General features: G+C 48.3%; 1 protein-coding gene across 39 annotated transcripts in view; it reads left to right on the forward strand.

Moving 5' to 3' along the window:
- The window catches only part of MAP4K4 (mitogen-activated protein kinase kinase kinase kinase 4), a 176,258-nt gene that overhangs the window by 146,546 nt on the left and 11,287 nt on the right, over positions 1-18,425 (forward strand). For 9 of the 39 annotated variants that reach the window (XM_032653694.1, XM_032653686.1, XM_032653706.1 and 6 more), the window contains 11 exons: positions 881-1,114; positions 2,048-2,154; positions 3,516-3,667; positions 4,569-4,666; positions 5,233-5,241; positions 6,694-6,869; positions 7,256-7,376; positions 8,404-8,595; positions 10,680-10,797; positions 11,111-11,281; positions 15,585-15,728. In XM_032653694.1, the coding sequence (XP_032509585.1) occupies positions 881-1,114; positions 2,048-2,154; positions 3,516-3,667; positions 4,569-4,666; positions 5,233-5,241; positions 6,694-6,869; positions 7,256-7,376; positions 8,404-8,595; positions 10,680-10,797; positions 11,111-11,281; positions 15,585-15,728 (1,522 nt within the window). The remainder of the gene's footprint in view (positions 1-880; positions 1,115-2,047; positions 2,155-3,515; positions 3,668-4,568; positions 4,667-5,232; positions 5,242-6,693; positions 6,870-7,255; positions 7,377-8,403; positions 8,596-10,679; positions 10,798-11,110; positions 11,282-15,584; positions 15,729-18,425) is intronic. The other 30 variants (XM_032653698.1, XM_032653699.1, XM_032653708.1 and 27 more) reach the window with 15 other exon arrangements.

The raw sequence follows: 18,425 nt of genomic DNA on the forward strand, positions 1-18,425 counted from the left end.
GATGATGTAATAGATGTATAGCTAGAATTATGTAAATTTCCACATTGAACAGTTATTTTAAAACAAAAAGTATAATTTCCAGAAAATGCAGATTGTTTCAGAGATTGCTTTTCCAACTTGGAAGTGACCAGATGAACTCAGCTGCCAAGGACCTGTCTTATTTCTTCAGTTGTCAAGTAGAAGGAATACCCCCCTCAGCAGTCCTTTTAGGGAATCCTAGCGCTGAACAGGATACAAAGAAATCAAAGTTCTTTTTTTTTCTAACTAATACAAAGACATGTGGAGTTCTGTGGGGTTGGAGTGTTTTAAGACTTGGGACAAGAAAGAAGGAAAATCGGTGGTGTATCTGGAAAGCTGGCTGTTTTTAAGTTACGCTCTTAGAATCTGTCCAAACGTGCGGGGTTGGTCTTCGCACAGTAAACACGTGGCTCTGTTGTTACTTGGTCAGACGTCTTGCCCTGCCAGGTAACGGGAGGGTGGGTAGAGAGGTTTGCACGTGTGGCGATGTCCGTCCTGCGGTCTCCTCCCTCTCTGCCCGTCCACGCTGCTTTGACGCAGAAATGCATGCCGCACATTGCCCCTCCGACGGGAGCGCTGTGAGGCTTTTTTTTTTTTTTTTTTTTAAATCTTCACGTTTACTGCTCTCTAACATTTGTCTGGATATTAAGAGTTTTCCTTATAAATGTACATTTGTTCTTTTCTACATATTGTGCTCCCCAGACCACCTCTCCACTTAGAGCATAACTGTCGTACTGCTTGGCTGACCTAGTCCTGACTGCCTCCTGTGCGTTGCCCCGGCTCCCGCTTTGGATTTGGTATTGACCAGAAAAGCGTTTTCTGCAGAACGCATTGAATGTTTTGTGTTTTGTTTTCTTGTAAGGTACAGTGGTCCCACCTGGCATCTCTCAAGAACAGTGTTTCCCCTGTCTCGCGATCCCATTCCTTCAGTGACCCTTCTCCTCCCAAATTTGCACACCACCATCTTCGCTCTCAGGACCCATGTCCACCTTCCCGCAGTGAGGTGCTAAGTCAGAGTTCTGACTCTAAGTCGGAGGTACCCGACCCCGCCCAAAAGGCTTGGTCTAGATCAGACAGTGACGAGGTGCCTCCAAGGGTAAGAAGCAGGAAAACAGATGTGTGCTTCTTTTTCCTTTTTGTTATTTTTTTAAAATTATTTATTTCAATTAAGGGTGTGGTGACGTCACCAGAATTAAGGGGCAATGGCAGAGGAACTTTTGACGGTGGGGAGAAAATTCCATAGTGAGGCAGTTAGGTTCAGCCATCGGCCAGTTACCTTTTCATTGCTGTCGCTGACTCTGTACTTAAGCACAAAGTACCAAAATAACTTAAGAGTACATCTGTAAAGGGTATGCTTCTAGAACAGACCGAATCAAAATTTGTTTTAGCAGCTGTCGTGTTAAGCTTATACAAAAGCTATCGATTACTTTGCACCATTAATTAATATCAAAATTTTCAGAAAAGGTATTATAAGGGAAAAAAATTAACATAAATGTTTCAAAAAATGATTTTTTTTAATTGAGGGATTTTTGTTTGGGTGTTTTTTTTAATTCCATGTTTTTACAATTTTTGGTTTGGTAATTACTTAATGCTGAAATTAAACAAAAAGACACATTTTATTTTTCCTCCACTTGGAATTTGCTTCCTCTGAGTATTTTCTTGTTTCCTACATTCTTCGTTTCTCGCTCATCCATTTGTAGGCCATTGTTTGGTTTCTTTGAGCTTGTTTTCCTGATTCTCACATTATCTCAGTAAGATGCTTTGTACGTGCCCTGCCACCAAGCTTCAGTGCCAACATCATTTAAATGTGGTTAGGAGCATAGAAAGGTTGTCCCAGTGCCTTTGATGGCTTGGACTACTCTTCTGTTGTATCACTGGAGGGCAGAGAAGGATCAGGGGTTGGGGGTAGGTCGGTGATAGCAAGGCTAAGGTAACTAGGACTGCCTGAGAGACATGTGTGGTAGGGAGTAGTCTTTTCTTCTCCTCCTCATGTTTTCAGTAATTTAATTGCTGTATTTTGTACCCAAAGGTTCCTGTGAGAACGACGTCCCGGTCCCCCGTCCTGTCCCGTCGGGATTCCCCGCTGCAGGGCAGTGGGCAGCAAAACAGCCAAGCAGGTCAGAGAAACTCCACCAGGTAAGAGAAGAGCGAAGCTTAGGGGCAGATTTACTACACAGTGTCCTGCAGTCTTATACCGTCTGCTTGCGTAAAAATGCTCATAAACGTGGAAGTTCTGGGGCAAAGAGGTGATCCGTGTATAAAGGAAATGCCGTGAAGTCCATTCACATGAATGACATCAAATTGATCTGCGGTGAAAAGAGAGATTAAATCCGACTGTGTATTGCAGCAGCTTTAAGGTGAAAACTGCCTGCCTCAGTGAGAGTAACAGGAAGGAACAGCAGGGAAGGGGGGATTCTAAGGGAATTGTAACCCGAGAGGGCTTGCTACGCAAAGGATGTTTGGGGGCTCTGGGAGTGTACGGAAATCACACACAGGCTACGGAAGAAAGGGAGTGGTTGACTCAGAGTTGGCAAGAAACTCGTGAATTAACCACAAAGGATTTTTCAGGTTCTGGAGCCATTCTGTTTTATATGGGAGCTGTTAGCCACATGAGGCTACTTGTATTTGAATTGAAGTTAATTAAAATTACATAAAATTAAAACTTAATTTCCTTAGCTGAGCTAGCCACATTCCAGGGGCTCCTTACCTCACGTAGCCGGTGGCGACCGTATTCCCAGCGGTAGCATGTTGTCATCACCTCCGTTCCGTCGACCAGCAAGCACCGTTTCAGAGGAAGGAAAGGCCGTCTTGAGTGTTTTGTACTCTGCTCATCGCTGAACCTCTGTACTTGGTGTCTCGGTATATAACATGAGGAAGTGGAGTGGGTGACAGCCCAGAAGCTGCAGAGAGAGAGCTTTCTGAGCCGTTAGTGATCAGGGTGGGCTGCGGGGTTCTCCTATGCCCGAGTCCGTGTGTTCATTCTTACCTAGAAAACTCATGCTGTGGTGTGTCGACGGCAGGGATACACCGTGGCCCGTGTGGGGTCACATTTCCAGCCCAGAGCACGAAAGAACGAGCATACTGCCTAAGTGTCAGTTCTTGAGAGCCGTGAGGGGTGGTGGTCAGTACTGGGAATTTGTGTGTAGTTTGATTTTGTGTGTAATTATGTAAGTGGAATTTTTCATAGTAAGGAACTGAGTTTGTAGCTGAGACAGAACGAGTGACACTTCTAGACCAAACAGTAGCGTTTCCTCTCACACCCAGAGAAGATTCGTCTGCTAATGGTAGAATGTCTTTTAGCATTTTGGGTTTGTTAAGATAATCTGAGATAAAACCAATGAATAATGCCACTGTAACTTTCGGTGAATTTCACGTTAAATGCTGTTGGTAGGCTGATTTTCTCATTATCCCTGCGTTCGAATGACACGGTGTGCATGTTTATGATTCGACCCTTTGTCTTGGGATAACGCATTAGCTGTTCTCGTCTTCTCCAACAGCAGCATCGAGCCCAGGCTGCTATGGGAGAGAGTGGAGAAGCTGGTGCCCAGGCCTGGCAGTGGCAGCTCCTCGGGGTCCAGCAACTCAGGATCCCAGCCCGGCTCCCACCCTGGGTCTCAGAGCGGCTCCGGGGAGCGCTTCAGAGTGAGATGTAGGATGCCTACCTTTCCTTTTCCCTGTGCCTGTTCACCGTATCGGGCTCCAGTCAGTACAGTTGACCCTTGAACACCCAGGGGTTAGGGGTACCCCCCACCAGTTGAAAATCCTCATCTGTATTCGGCCCTCTGCACCCCCGGTTCCTCTGCATCCGTGGTTACACGCCCATGGATCCAACCAGCTGTGGATCCTGTGGTACGGAATTATTTACTGTTGAAAAAATCCACACGTGAGTGGACCTTCGAAATTCCAGCCCGTGTTGTTCAAGGGTTGGCTGTATTTTGGAAATCCTTTTCAGTCACAGCTGCATATTATGAATACAAAACAGTGTCTCAGTGTAGGTTTGCTAGTGACACTAATAACAGTCGTCATAATTTTATAGTAAAGCGTGAGGTTTTGAGAGCTGACGCATGCCGAGTACTGTCCATGCATTGTCTCGTTTAATCCTTACAGTAACCCCAGGAGATGGGTATGTACTGTCTCCATTTTACAGATTCAGGTAACTGCAGGTCAGTGAGTTTACGTAACTCATCCAAGGTGATTAGCGAAATATCCAAGCCGAGATTTGAACCCACTCCTCTGAGTCTAAACTCCATCGATATTGTCATCAGCATTGGATATCGTAACCTACTCATAAGAGTAGATTAGTGGAAATTCCCTCTACTGTGTTATTGATGTAACGTCACAAGGAGTTGTGAACACGTGTTAGTGCAGTGTGACGGTCGAGGGTTCTCGGGAAGGAGTCACAAACCCCGGGGTTCAGACCGGCGCGTGGAGACCTTGCTGTGAGCAGGGCTAATGAGGGGAGAGGACGGGGGCCGGGGGCGCTGGGTGGCTTCGTGGCCCGCACTCAGATGTTTACGTGGCTCGGCCTTTCTTGTCTCTGAACTTCACAGCGTCATCCAAATCTGAGGGCTCGCCATCTCAGCGCCTTGAAAATGCAGCAAAAAAGCCTGAAGATAAAAAGGAAGTTTTTAGACCTCTCAAGCCCGCTGTAAGAATTGCACAAAATCCATTTTACTCATTTCAAACTCGAGTGAGATCTTTCTATTAAAGCCTTCTCCTTGCGCGGCCTGCAGGCCTCCCTGTGGGGTCTCGCAGGTTTGAGGGGTTATAAGGAAAGCGGTAAACCTTGGCCCACTTGTGCCGCTGCCCCCCACCCCCCCGCCACTTAGTCATTTAAAAAATGCAAAAGAAAGAAAAGCCTTCTATCTCTTTGCTTGGCATCAGCCTTTACATGCTCTTGATGAGTGGGCATCTAAAATACTGGCTTCTGGAAGAGATGTTTTTCCACCACCTTCTTAAACTCTCCCATGGTTTAAATGCTGCCCTTTGGTACGTGGGGCGGCGGCGTGGCTGTTCCTCTTCTCCTTAGTCCTCGACGCAGTAGCTGCCCGTCACTGGGCGCACTGGGGGTTTGAGCCTGCTGGGGTGGTTTTGTCTCCCGCTTGCATTGATTTCTGTGCCCCCCCGCCCCCCTTCTCTCCTCCCTGCTTCCTGTGCTGTGGGTTCCTCCTCACCGATGGCTTCTCTGGCTCGATGGGACCCCGCTGACCGAAGGGCGAAGTGGTAAGCCCCGTCTGAACGGCTCAGTGTCGGAGCAGCGTTCTAACTTTAGCCTGCATTCGACCTGCATGCCTCTTCCTTCCTCAGCTTGCTCTCTTCTAGAATTAGAAACCCTGAATGTTGGCTGCATGCGTTCATTCTTATTATTAAATACGGCCCTTTAGAGTCACTTTAACAAAAGGCCGCAGCTGTTCTCGGGAAGTCGCGAGCAGGACTCAAGGCCAGTCCCTGCTCGCTTGTCTCAGAGGCTCAGGCTCCAGGGAAAGAAGCGTGTTCTTAACTGGTGAGAAGGAGCGACGCCAGAAGGAGAAGGAAGAGTGGCCACATAGCCTGCCTTCCAAAAAACCACTACTTTTTAAGTGAAAATTTTAAGTGGAAAGATACGTACGTTGAACTTCTGTATGAAAATGTACAATAGAGATCGTAGTCAAGCTCGGAAGTTATATTTGGATAGTCGATCGGGTCTCACAGTGTCTGCATGTAGAAGAGGAAAGGGAACTGAAGCCCTCGTGAACAGCAGCGCTGACCCTGGGCCGCTTCCCCCTCCAGCGTGCACGCTCGAGGCAGCGGCAGGGTAGCCTGCCCAGCTGCCTTCCCACGGCCAGACACACGGCAGTGCTTTCTCACAGCACACGTCAGGAACTTTGTTCACGCACGTGGCAAGTTGTTGGCCCTCGGTAAAGCCAGATGTGAGCCGTACCCTGTGCTCACTTCACTCTCATTTTTCTGTGAGTTGGAAATTTTTAAAAATAAAAGTTGGAGTTAAAAACCTCACCCAATAAGTACTTGAAATCACCCCTGTTTAACTAAAATCTTGCTTTCTGCAAAATCTCCTCAAAAGAAGACTTTGTCACGGGGCGGGCGTCTTTATAACACACTACCAAGGTCTGTGTGCACAGACCAACTCTGTTGATCCAGAGTTTTATAGCCGGAGAAGAATGTGCTCGGCTCTTGTTTTTTTTTATGGCTGTGAGGTTTGTACTGTGTACAGCACCTTGGACTCTTTTTTTTTTTTTTTTTGCGGTACGCGGGCCTCTCACTGTCGTGGTCTCTCCCGTTGCGGAGCACAGGCTCCGGACGCGCAGGCCCAGCGGCCATGGCTCACGGGCCCAGCCGCTCCGCGGCACGTGGGATCCTCCCGGACTGGGGCACGAACCCGTGTCCCCTGCATCGGCAGGCGGACTCTCTACCGCTGCGCCACCAGGGAAGCCCCACCACCTTGGACTTTTAAAAAAATCTTTTCTATCTTTTGTTTTATCTTTTTGACTTTTCTTGGTCTCATCTTTTCTATCGAAAGCTTTGAGAGCTCCCCTCCATGATACCGATAAACACCCTGCAAGGCAGTTTGGCAAAGCTGGCGCGGCCGTTTGATGGATAGTGAGAACGAAGCGCTTGGCCCTGCACTCTTTCCCCGTCGCTCTCCCGCCTGACCCTCTCTTCTGTCTCCTGCCCTAGGACCTGACGGCCCTGGCCAGAGAGCTCCGAGCGGCGGAAGACGTGCGGCCGCCGCACAAGGTGACAGACTACTCGTCGTCCAGCGAGGAGTCCGGGACGACGGATGAGGAGGACGACGACGTGGAGCAGGAAGGCCCCGAGGAGCCCACCTCGGGGCCGGAGGACGCCCGAGCCGCGTCAGTCCCGCCCTGCTTCAGGGGGGATGCTTGTCCCCACCGGGCCTTCTGTCCACTTGGGGCCAGTTGTTGAAAACCTGTCCTCTGATCCTGTGAACAGTTAACGTTTCCCCGTCGTGCAGTTAGCAGCAGACGGCCTTTCTGTTTTCCCCCTTCTCTTCGTTGGTGTGTGTGCATGTCAGGGCCTCTCCCAGTACTCCGTGTGTCTCATTTCTTCCTCTTAATTTGAGGCTGTGAAAAAAGGGAAACGGCAGTTCATTTCCCTAGAGGAAACTTTATGCCTGTAGCCCGATCTCATCTTAGGACTCAGAGAAGGTGAAAAATCTCAACGGTATATCCTCGGCTCGTGGGTTATGGCCCTTCACGTCTGGATTTTGTCTCAATAGGTCATCTCTGAACTTGAGCAACGGTGAGACGGAGTCCGTGAAAACGATGATTGTCCACGACGACGTGGAGAGTGAACCAGCCATGACCCCGTCCAAGGAGGGCACCCTGATTGTCCGCCAGGTACCCGTGTCCTCTCTCCTCGTTGGAGGCTGGCTTCTCCTGTAGTCATTAACCCACTTGCTCATTCACTCGCTCATGCTGTTTCTACATCATCGTCTGTTCTCACCTAACAAGAGACCCGGAGGGTAGCGTCGTGTGCTGCATGCCCCGAGGTGGCCAGCGGGGACCCCCCCCCCCCCCACGCCGCCCCGCTCGCCTGCATGTCACGCGGCAGCCCTCATTCCAGCAGCCCGCGGGCCCCACGGTCTGCATCTGAGCACAGAGAAGCCGCAGGGGGCACGCCACGGCCTGCAGCGGGTCTGCAGCCGGGCAGTGGGGGTCTGCGCGGAGCTCTCGGCTCCGAGGCCGGGGGTCTGTGGCGGGAGCCGGCTAGGCAGGCAGGAAGGAGCTGCCCGGGGGCCGGGAGCCGGAGCAGGGGGGGGCGCCTCTCTTCTATGGTCCGGGCGTTAGGCTCCTCCCTCGTTGAATATTAATGGTGTGCCACCCAGGTGTGCTCCGTTTGGATTACCAAGTTTTACAAGGGTCTGTTCATTTCTTAGCTCAGATGGAAGGAAGGGATGTGCTTCTCATTTAAGTGGAGCAGGGCACCTGTGTAGCACTTTGGACTTTTCCCTGAGTGTGTTTCATGCTCTGGCAGTGCATTCGTATGGAAAGCGGGAAGGGCCTGGTCCGGACAAGACCAGGATTCAAAGAAGTGACGGGTACTTTCTAGAGCTTTAGACAGATTTAAAAAGGAGAGAGAAAAGCCAGTGGTTTTGGTAACAGCAGCTCCTGTGGCAGGTAAACCAGACGAAACACCCGCTGTTTGGGTTCTGCGGTCACCAGATGCGGTGCCGTGAATTCTGTTGGCTCAGCCTAGGCATTTGGCGAGGAAGCGTGAGCAGCTCAGGCTGATTTCCTCCAGTCGTCCTTTGATGACGTAACAGAGTTGAGAGTCACACAGCACCGCCAGCAGTCAGGTATCAGTAGGGTCTTCGGCAATGCTAGCGGCGCGCGAGCGAGACCAGTGTGCCTGTTTTCTCTGCAGAGTGCAGTTGACCAAAAGCGCGCCAGCCATCATGAGAGCAATGGCTTTGCCGGTCGCGTTCACCTCTTGCCAGATCTCTTACAGCAAAGCCATTCCTCCTCCACTTCCTCCACCTCCTCCTCCCCATCCTCCAGCCAGCCGACACCCACCATGTCCCCACAGACACCCCAGGACAAGCTCACTCCTAATGAGGTATGTCTCGCACCACAGCTGGCTGCTCTCCCAGGGTTAGACCAGCACTGCCTAGGAGCTAGTTTGCAGAGCCCTTCCCACACCCTCCCCTCCCCTCCCCGCCCGCCTTCTTCTGTCACCTCCCCTTCTCTCCCCCACCCCCGACCCCCACCCCCCCAGTAACAAGTTTCAGATCTGCATACAAACCCCTTAACCCTGGAGCGATCTCCCCCCAAACTTGCCAGTTCACTGTTTACCTTTCTCTAGATAAGTGTAGTTGCATGGCTTTCCTCATTCAGTTTATTTTTCAAAAAAAAGTCTAAAATGATCGCTGTGTTCTCAGATGCATTATGTATTTGGCATGAAATTCTGGTAGTCATTTGTGGAATCTGCCTTTTTCATTCTTTTTACCCAGTACATCAAATATAAGAAACATTTGATTAAGCAGACTTGGCCTTATCGGGATAAATGTGTTGCTCTGTACCGGGCCCTCCTTCCAAAAGGGCTGGATCTTTTTTGTTTGTTTGTTTCGGGGAGTGGGGGGAGGGGGTGGGCGTTGTTGGTTGGTTACTCATTTATTTTTGCCAACCTTGTTGAAGGATTTCTCTCCTTGAAATATACCATCACTCAGAGTTTAAGAGGCCAAATTGCTTTTGGGGGAAACCTAGAAAATTAGGATGTTAAACAAGAAAGGCAAAGAACTGAGCGTGCTTTTAATTTCAAATTTTGAATGGGAAATCCTGTGTGCTTGTTCGAAGGCGTGGCTATGTGCTCTCAGTCTGGGTGCCGGTTGGGTGATTCTTGCTGGTTGGAACAGGGTTATGCCCCAAGCGCAGGGACAGTCCACCGTGGGCACCCTGTCCTTAGTTAAGCAAGTGATCGTTTTTGTGGGAGCTTTGGTTTTAATGCCTTTGTCTAACAGTTGAAGGAGGTTGCAGGTGGCACGTAGCTTCAGCCAGTCGTGTCAATGAAAGCACTGAACTGCCGGCCTGCCCACCTGGTCCTATTTTGGTTCCCTCGTTAGAAAGAGTCAGAATAATCCTCTCCCCTTGAGGAGCCAGGGGCAAGTTGACTGCCAAGGCAGGCTCGGCATCCCATTGGCCGCCATCGGCTGGATGGGCCCCAGATCGTGGGCCTGGGCAGGAAGCCTGCCAGCAGGCCAGCTGTGTCAGGTGGGAGGGGAGAGCTGAGGAGGGGGTGGGCTGCAGGACTTGTGACTTCAGCTGCCCAGGGGGGTGCAACGGTACAGGACAAAAGCACGTGGTCAGACATGGTATTTTTCCTCCGTTTATATATCCCACCTACACTTACATCCCTTCTTATATTTACACTTGGCTCCATTTTGCTCTAATGTGTAGTATTTACAATAACCCTTAACTCACTAAACTGGCAAGTTTATTTTTCTGTTTGTTTTGTTTTTAATTGTCATTACATTTCCACTTAACAATTTGTTTCACTTCCTTCGTGCCGTTTTTTTTTTTCTTCTGTCTTAAGTTACATTATTAACCAAAGCACTCCCATTCCTAAAAGAGCAAAAGGATATGCCTTACTCTGTATTTACACCTTTCACTAATGAGCCCCTATTTGATGTGGATTTTATGATGATGCACCTATAATGATGGTGGCCAAAGCTTCTGTAGCTTTCTGGCAAGAGGCTCACTTTAAAAGAAACGGTATAAAATTAAGATTTGCCAGTATTCCAACATAGATTCATTGGACTTTTTGCGGGGGGGGCAGGAGAGTAAATTCAAAAATTGATGAATTGAGATCAAGACATTTCAAACTTCCTTTAGGAGTTTTCATTATAATTATTTATTAAAAACCGGAGGAGCGTGAAGTCTAGATTTTGCTGGTAGCTTGCGTGTTCCGTCTTAGAGGAGCGATATTTCTGAAAAGAGGGGTAGCTCTCTTTGGCTCCCGGTTAAACAGCCTTTGCTGGGGGGTGTGGGGTACACATGCAGAAGCACCTCCGGAGCATTCTGGGGGAGGAAGCGGGGGGATAGGGCTTTTGTATTGGGAAGCAGTGCATTGTAGAGGTGGGTTGAAGTGTTCTATGTTTGTTCCTTTACTGTCATTGTATTAACACACCTGAATTTACATTGCAGACTCAGTCCGCTAGTAGCACACTCCAGAAACACAAATCTTCCTCCTCCTTTACACCTTTTATAGACCCCAGATTACTACAGATTTCTCCATCTAGCGGGACAACAGTGACTTCTGTGGGTAAGTAAAGCAGCAACAGGAAAGCAGCTGACGAGCGGGCTTGGGCGCCTTGCGCCGCTCTTTCTGGTGGCTTGGGCACGCATGCTGGTGGCCGGCAGGCGCAGACCTCGGACCGGATGCCCAGCCCGCTTGCACTGCCTTATTTGCAATGAGCTGCAGGGTCATTTCCTTTTTCCATGTACATTCCTTACAGAGTTCTCTTCCTAGGCCCAGAGTTGGTTGTGACTTGAGTATCTGCTTGAGGCGTAGCGGGGAAGGGAGCAGGCCCAGTGCCCGTGGAGACACAAAATAATTCCAGTGTCCTGTGTTTCAGTGGGATTTTCCTGTGATGGAATGAGATCGGAGGCCATAAGGCAAGATCCTACCCGGAAGGGCTCAGTGGTCAATGTGAACCCCACCAACACTAGGCCACAGAGCGACACCCCAGAGATTCGCAAATACAAGAAGAGGTTTAACTCCGAGATTCTGTGCGCTGCCTTGTGGGGTAGGTATCTCACTGTGACTCTGACCCTTTCGCTTTTAGTCTCAAGGGTGGACCGGTCGTTTATAGGTAGTGCAGGTGTTTTTGGAGGCGTCATCGGCAGGTGAGATGGAAGACTCCTGACGTCCGTCCCCGTCCCCTGTCCCTGCAGGAATCCTGCAGGGACACACACAGGCCTGCCCTTGTTTCAGCCGTCGGGTGTTGCAAAGACTGACTCATCTCCGTTTGTTCATATAAAGAAGAAAAGGGAAAAATGAGAAAGACATTTGATTTGGCCCATACTTATAGGGAGAATGAAGAAATTTGTCGAATTTGCTTTTCTTTAAATGTTTCAGTTTATCATTTTTCCCTTGCTCTTTGTGACTTGGGCCTAACATCTGAGTGGAGCTCTTAGAAGCAGTCTGCCAGGGCCGAGAGTCTGCAGGAGGGGGCCGTGAGCCGCCTCACCACGCAGGCTTGTGTGGGCACCGCGAGAGGGGTTCTCCGAGTTTGCGGCGCGCACGGCTCTGCCGCCTCCTGGCTGTCACCCCCGTCCAACGCCTCCCCCAGCCCCGCAGGTGCGCCTGCTCTTGCGTGAACCACGCCTTCCAGCGCCACACCTGTTAACACTCCCGGAATCCTGCCATGGGCTGTTTGAAACGGGGAGGAGCCCTGCCACTGTATTCAGAAAAGTTTCCTGCTCCTTGGACGTTGCCGTGTAAACGCATGAGGACACAGCACATCCTCTCACGGGCTCTCCTGGCGTGTCCATGACGGCGCTGCCTTTCCCCTGTGACCCCATCAGCTCTTCTCACTCCCGGCCCCTCGCCTGGCCCAGGGTGATGGAAGCAGCCACGAGGGCCTCAGGGTTCCCCTGCTGAACCTCGAGATGGTCCTCCCTCCTGGTGTTCCGGAAGGGCCCGTAACTTGATAGACTGTCCTCCTCTTCCACACTCTGGGCCTTGGTCCGTCCTGGCTTCCCTTGCCCCTTCCGTGAGCCCCTACCCCCGCTCCCCCGAGGGCTTTGGAAGAGCCGTCTCTGCCCATTGCAGGCACGGTTTTCTTCATATTAAAGGCCTTCTTGGGGGTGTTTATATCATCAAAATGGTGACATTATGTTCAGCGTAGAAGTAATGTTAAATATGTTCTTTCCAAATTGGCGAAGTAGTTTGTGCCTAGGATGTTTGCCCTTGGTAGCTGTGTCACACTTAATTTATAGTCCTCTAATGTCCTGCGAAGTGCTGGGCCCCATTCTGTGTGCCATTATCTGATTTTTTTTTAAAACTAAAATCCTTCTTTTTCCTAATTAACTTCTTCACTACCTCTGAGAAAAATAGGTGACTCTCTCAAGCCTGTGTCTTTTAAAATGCAGTAGAACTCTCTGTTTCATCATGTTAAGAGAGAGGGAGGTGACTTAAAATAGGTGACTTCTATATCCGAGTGTGTTTGAGTTGCCCCGTGTCTGGGTCACATACATCACTGGTGGATTTCCTTAAACTGCTTGGGATAGCTGTCATGAGTTACCTTTTAAGTGAAGTTAAAAATAAGTCTCTCAAAGACATAGACCCAGAAAAGTTAAAGCATGTGCTATGAGAGCTGTAGCCTGACAAGAAGGGGAGGTCCAGACGAGGCTGCAGTGCTCTTGAAATGGTGAAATTGACACATTTGTGTTTCGCTGACCCGCGTTAGGTTAGTTTTTTGTGTACCTTCCTAGAAAACGCTTGCAGGGAGCATCCTTCATCTTACTGAACTGACTTGTTTTGTAAATTACTGCATATTTATTTAATTTTTTAGTAAGGCAATTTCTCCTTATTCACAGCCAGAATTATTTTAACACATCTTTTGGATGTGATAGTAGTTTCCATTCTTATGATCATGAAGAATTGTGTGTACTTACTTTGCTGCTTTGACCACAGTGTAATTCATCGTAGAATTGAAAGGAAATTTTAAATCACATGTTATAGAGCTCTTAGCCATTTCTTCCATCACCCTGCACCAGATTCCTGCGGATACAATTGCAGTTCCTAGCCCTGCTTACCTTTGAACAATTAGCATTGTAAAGTTTAATGATAACTAACAGTTGTAAGGTTAAAAAAAGTACATTTATAAAAACGGTTGGTGCAGCAGGCCACAGTGTTTTTCATAGGCCCATAATTTCCAAGGTTGCTATTTTCCAGTGACTGTCTGTATTCTTTTGACTGCTAGCGCTCAGTATTTTACAAAATGACACAGTTCTTGGAGAATTGGAAAATATGGTAAGTGCTAAAATAGCTACAATTTTTGTGTATATGAAGACTTTTTTCAGCTCGTTTGAATCTTTCTTGCCGTAAACCCTTGATGGAGGTTTGAATGGTGTTTGTTTTTGGAAACCACAAATAATAGATTTCACAATGCTCGTCGTATTTGGTGTAGTTATTACACATTTGGGTAGTTGACGTAGATTCTTTTTAGCTTCTCAATATGGAAGGTCGACCAGGAAAATGCTGAAATAGCGTATGAACTGGGACCTTCGGAGTGAACTCCTTGGCTGTCGGCTAAAGTTGGACAGCAGCTTAGCTTGCAGTGTACAGCGCTCCAGCGTCTTGGTAACCGCATCCACGCATGCCTGGCTCTCTGTTAGTTGCTAAAGTAGCGGTGATGTGAGTACATGTGTAAATGCCAGGTTCCCCGCTGTCCCCCAGGACCCAAAAGGTGTTTCTGGTTTCCTCACAAGGTGTTCTTGCGTAGATGCTGTCCTCCTGGTGCTAGGGTTCCCCCACTCAATACCAAATAGGCATGGAGCTGAGGGGGGGCGAGGAGGGTGTTTTCCTGTTGCCTTCACAATTGTTCTTTTGAAGTTTTCTGGAAAGGTGTGTGTGTGTGTGTGTGTGTGTGTGTGTCTGAGTAAATATGGTTAACGTGGTTCAAGAAATATATGCTGTTCTCCCCTGTCATTCCATCTGCCTGAAAATACCGATGGAGCGATTACTTTGTAAAAGCACACATACTTCGTTCCTTCACTCAGCCAGTTTATTATCCAGTTCAGGGACTCAGTGCAAACATAGAAGTGCCCGATCCCCTAGGAGTACAAGGTGCTCTGTGCTACCAGTTACCAAGTTAGTTTAGGCAACCGAGGTTACAGACCAAGGAAATCAGTGTAATTGGGGAAATAAGTGAGTGATAAAGTCGGCTTGAGGGGCAGAGAGTTCTGAATGCTGGATGGGTGCTTCTGTACCCTCTCGGAGAGAGAGGGAGCCGTTTCTGAGGGCACGGTATGGCCCGAGGAGTGTTGCAGGAAGGTTAGGGCTGTTTGCGGTACAGTCGCGAGAAAGTAGAGGGAGGGCGGGGGTCGCAGCAGCCTCACCTCAGGCCTCTACCCGTCTGCGGTCGGTGTGAGGCCGCCGGAGCCTGAAGCGGGGAGAGCGGAGGAACAGGAACGTGAGCGGGGTCTTCTCGGGCGGGGTCAGCTTGGCTAGTTTCATGGAGCAGCTGTGCTGGCGCTGCTGCTGATAGAAACGTCAGGGCTCGAGGGGCTGGTCTCGGTAGGACTGGAAGTGGATGGAGACGAGCCTGGAGTTGGGGGTGGAACCAGGAGTTTCTGGTTCTGAGATCCTGCTCCAGCAGACAGACAGACAGCAAGGGAGACGCCCGCGCTTAGGAAGCAGAGAAGGTGCGTGGAGACCAGGGGGAGACCGCACCAGGCTGGAGAGGGTGGAGCCGGGATGGGCCCGCGGCCGGCAGGCACGCCCCGCCCCCAGCCTGCGCACGTGCACTGCTGGTGAGAAACCGCAGGACCGAATGCAGCTGTTCCTTTCTTAAGGATGATGGAGGGTGGTCTTTAAGAAAACCTTAAACTGAGTGATAGACACCGGAGCAGTCACAAACTGTTAAGGACTAAGGGGGCTGTGTATGGCTCGTTCTAGAAGTTTTCCCGTGCAAAGACAGGTAAAGGAAGCAGGCGGGGATCGTGACATCAGATGAAGGTTTGTTCGGGTGTCTGATGTGACGCATGAGATGGAGAGTCTGTGGTACCCAGGAGACGGTGGGCTGGGACGTCCTGGGGCAACTGAGGAAGAACCGGAAACTGGAGGGTGGTGAAGGTAATCAGGGGGATGAGGCGGGCTCGTTGCCCCCCCCCCCCGCCCCCCCGTAGATCCTTTTTTACATGTAAGTGAGTATTTCATCCTCTCTCTTCTGTGACGATTTGTTGCAGTTTGGGTACTTTAAGCTCTGTCTATGGGTGGCTTGAGGAAACCACTCTTCCAGATAAGCTTTGCTGTGCGCTCCATACAAGGCTGTTTGTCAAAGCACAGTGTAAAATTGTGGGCTTTCTGTGTCCTTCAAATAGGAGTGAACTTGTTGGTGGGTACAGAGAGTGGCCTGATGCTGCTGGACAGAAGTGGCCAAGGGAAGGTGTATCCTCTGATCAACAGAAGACGATTTCAACAGATGGACGTCCTGGAAGGCTTGAATGTCTTGGTGACAATATCTGGTAAGCGTGTGTTCGGGGAAAGCAGGCCCCCAGCACTGTTTAAAAACGTGGTACTCGGTGGCACAGAACTCGAGTGAGTTCCTTTTCTGAAGTAATAGCTAAATGACCTAGAACCGTAGCGTGATTTTACAGTAACACGGTAGGAAAATGTATTCAGAGGGGACCCACGTGTACACATTTGCCTGGGGCTCTGCTGAGAGGTCCCGGGGAGCACAGGAACCTGCACTTCCTACTTCACCCTGCCGCCGCCCTCTGCGGCCTGTCCCATTCAGAGTGTGGGTTTATGTCCACTTCCTTCCACAGGGCTCTCTCACGCACAAGGAACTGTTCTTTGCCATTGATGGTAAAAGTATCGTGGGTTTTTTTTTTAACGTCAGTCAACACTTACTATAAGTGTCTTTTTAGAAAGAGCATTTTTCTTAGTATAAATTATATGTGTTCATTGTAGAAAGTAAGAAACTACTACTGCAGAAAAGCAAATGGGAGAAATAAATAGTAAAATTATCCGAAGATAACATCTGTTAACTTCAGTTTTTAATTTCCAGTCTTTTAAGCATACATACAGTCAGAATACACACTTAGGGGGTAGAAATCTCCATAAAAATAGTTACGCAACATTTCAAACACTGAGAGAATAATACGACACCCATATACTGACAAGATAGTTTTTAACAGATGTTAGAATACACTGCTGTGCATACATTTGGCGTCTACTTGCCCTTGGTAGCCACTGCCCTGAAGTTTAAGTGTATCCCGTCCTTTCTTGTTTGTCCAAACCTTGTGGGCTACTCTCTCCTGTCCCTGAATGTTCCTTCATGGTACCCATTCTGCACGGCTACAGGATGTGTCTTTGCATAGACGTACTATAGTTTGTTTCCTATTTTCTGTTGTTAGTCTTTCCATTTATTCCTTTTTTTCCCTCTCATGTAAACATTTTTCACAAGTATCTTTGCAGCTCACTTAACCATCGGGCATATGAATCCATGTTGCCTAGATCATAATCTCCTAATAATTTGTGGTTTTGCTGGGGTCAAAGAGTATGTAGGAGTGTAAGACCTGTCCTCTGATAACAGCAGTGATTTTGATTTAATTACCTGCTGACTCAAACTTGTTACATTTATTTATGTGTAACAAATTTCTGGCGGTTATTTTAGTTTTCAAATAGGCTTTTGGTTTAAGTAAAGATGTTCATTGAAATGCAGAAATTTCACCGTCCGCCGTCCGTCTCTTACTTAAATGAGAAAACAGCCGTTTAAAACTTGAGCTTTAATTTAAGTGATGGAAGATAAGTTTTAGAATCGTAGGAAAAATAAATCTGCTAAAAAATGGTTTAAACGTCATTTTGTGATCCAGTGAGCAAGATGATTCATGGGGATCAGTAATCAACTGATAACCATTTTTTTGGCCGACTTTTCGGTATTCTTTTCCTCTTTATAGCTTTCAGTGGTTTTCAAAATCATAAAAGTAATTAATACATGTCAGTTGTAGGCAACTTCGAAAACAGGAAAAAACTTAGGAAGAATAAAATAGAATGTAACCCCCATCTCAGAGATACCTCTTGTTAACATTTTATTGTATTTCCCCCTCCTCGTTTCTGTAAATATATCTCATAGTGTGGGAATAAAACACTGTACATAAAACGATGTCATCTTTGTTTCACTTAATACATTGAGTATACATTGAGTATTTTCCCACATTCAGAAATTCTTCAAAACTTAATAAGGTTGTGTTGAAGTATAAGACATGACACAGAAAGTACACAGACGTATAAGTGGTGTACAGCTCCGTGAAGAGTCACAGTTAGAACTCATGCACGTAGCCCCCCACCCTGGGGACGAGGGGAGCCATCCCAGCCCCCCGGTGGCTCCCCTGCGCTGCCCCTCCTCCCCAGAGGAAAGCCCTGTCCTGACTTTGAACACCTTAGAACACTGCTCTTTTCCTAGAGCAGTTTTACGTTTACACAGAAATTGAACAGAAAGTGTAGACGGTCCCCATGTTGGCCCTCTCCAGTTTCCCCTATTCTCTCGCATTAATGTGGTACATTTGTTACAGCGGATGAACCAATATTAATACTTTAGCTAACAGGTTAGCTGAAGTCCACGGTTTGCGTTAGCGTTCTGTGTGTGTGTGCGCGCTCTGGGTTCGACCCACGCATAATTTTACCCACCGTTACAGCTTCATACAGACTAGTTCCACTGCCCTAAAACCCCTCTGGTTCTCCACCTCCTCCCTCCTCCCTCAAAGCCCCTGGCACCCGCTGGTCTTTTTTTACTGTCTCGATATTGCCTTTTCCAGAATGTCTTAGGTGGGCTTACGCAGTCTGTATCCTTTTCAGACTGTTGAGAGCAAGTACCTTTTTATGAGTCTATGCGATAACATCTTTTGTCTGTTCTAGGCGCTCGCTCAATATTTCTGCTAGGTTATCTCTCTTCTAATTGATTTATAGGAGTTCTTTACGTGTTCTGGGTGTGAGTCTTCTGTTAGCTCAGTAAGTTGTGCCCATCTCCAGTTTATGGCTGGGTTCAAGTTCCCAAGTTGGGTGATCTGTGAAACCCTTTGGTGCTCTCAAATGGGAAATAATAGTTACACTAGAGGGTTTTGAGAATCAGATGACATAATAGCTTGAATTGAGTTGCTAGTGAAACTGTTACAAAACGGTTCCCTGGGGGGATGACATTTATTGTTTATTGCAGTTTC

The sequence above is a fragment of the Phocoena sinus genome, chromosome 13, assembly GCF_008692025.1.
Source record: "Phocoena sinus isolate mPhoSin1 chromosome 13, mPhoSin1.pri, whole genome shotgun sequence".
Lineage (NCBI taxonomy): Eukaryota > Metazoa > Chordata > Mammalia > Artiodactyla > Phocoenidae > Phocoena > Phocoena sinus.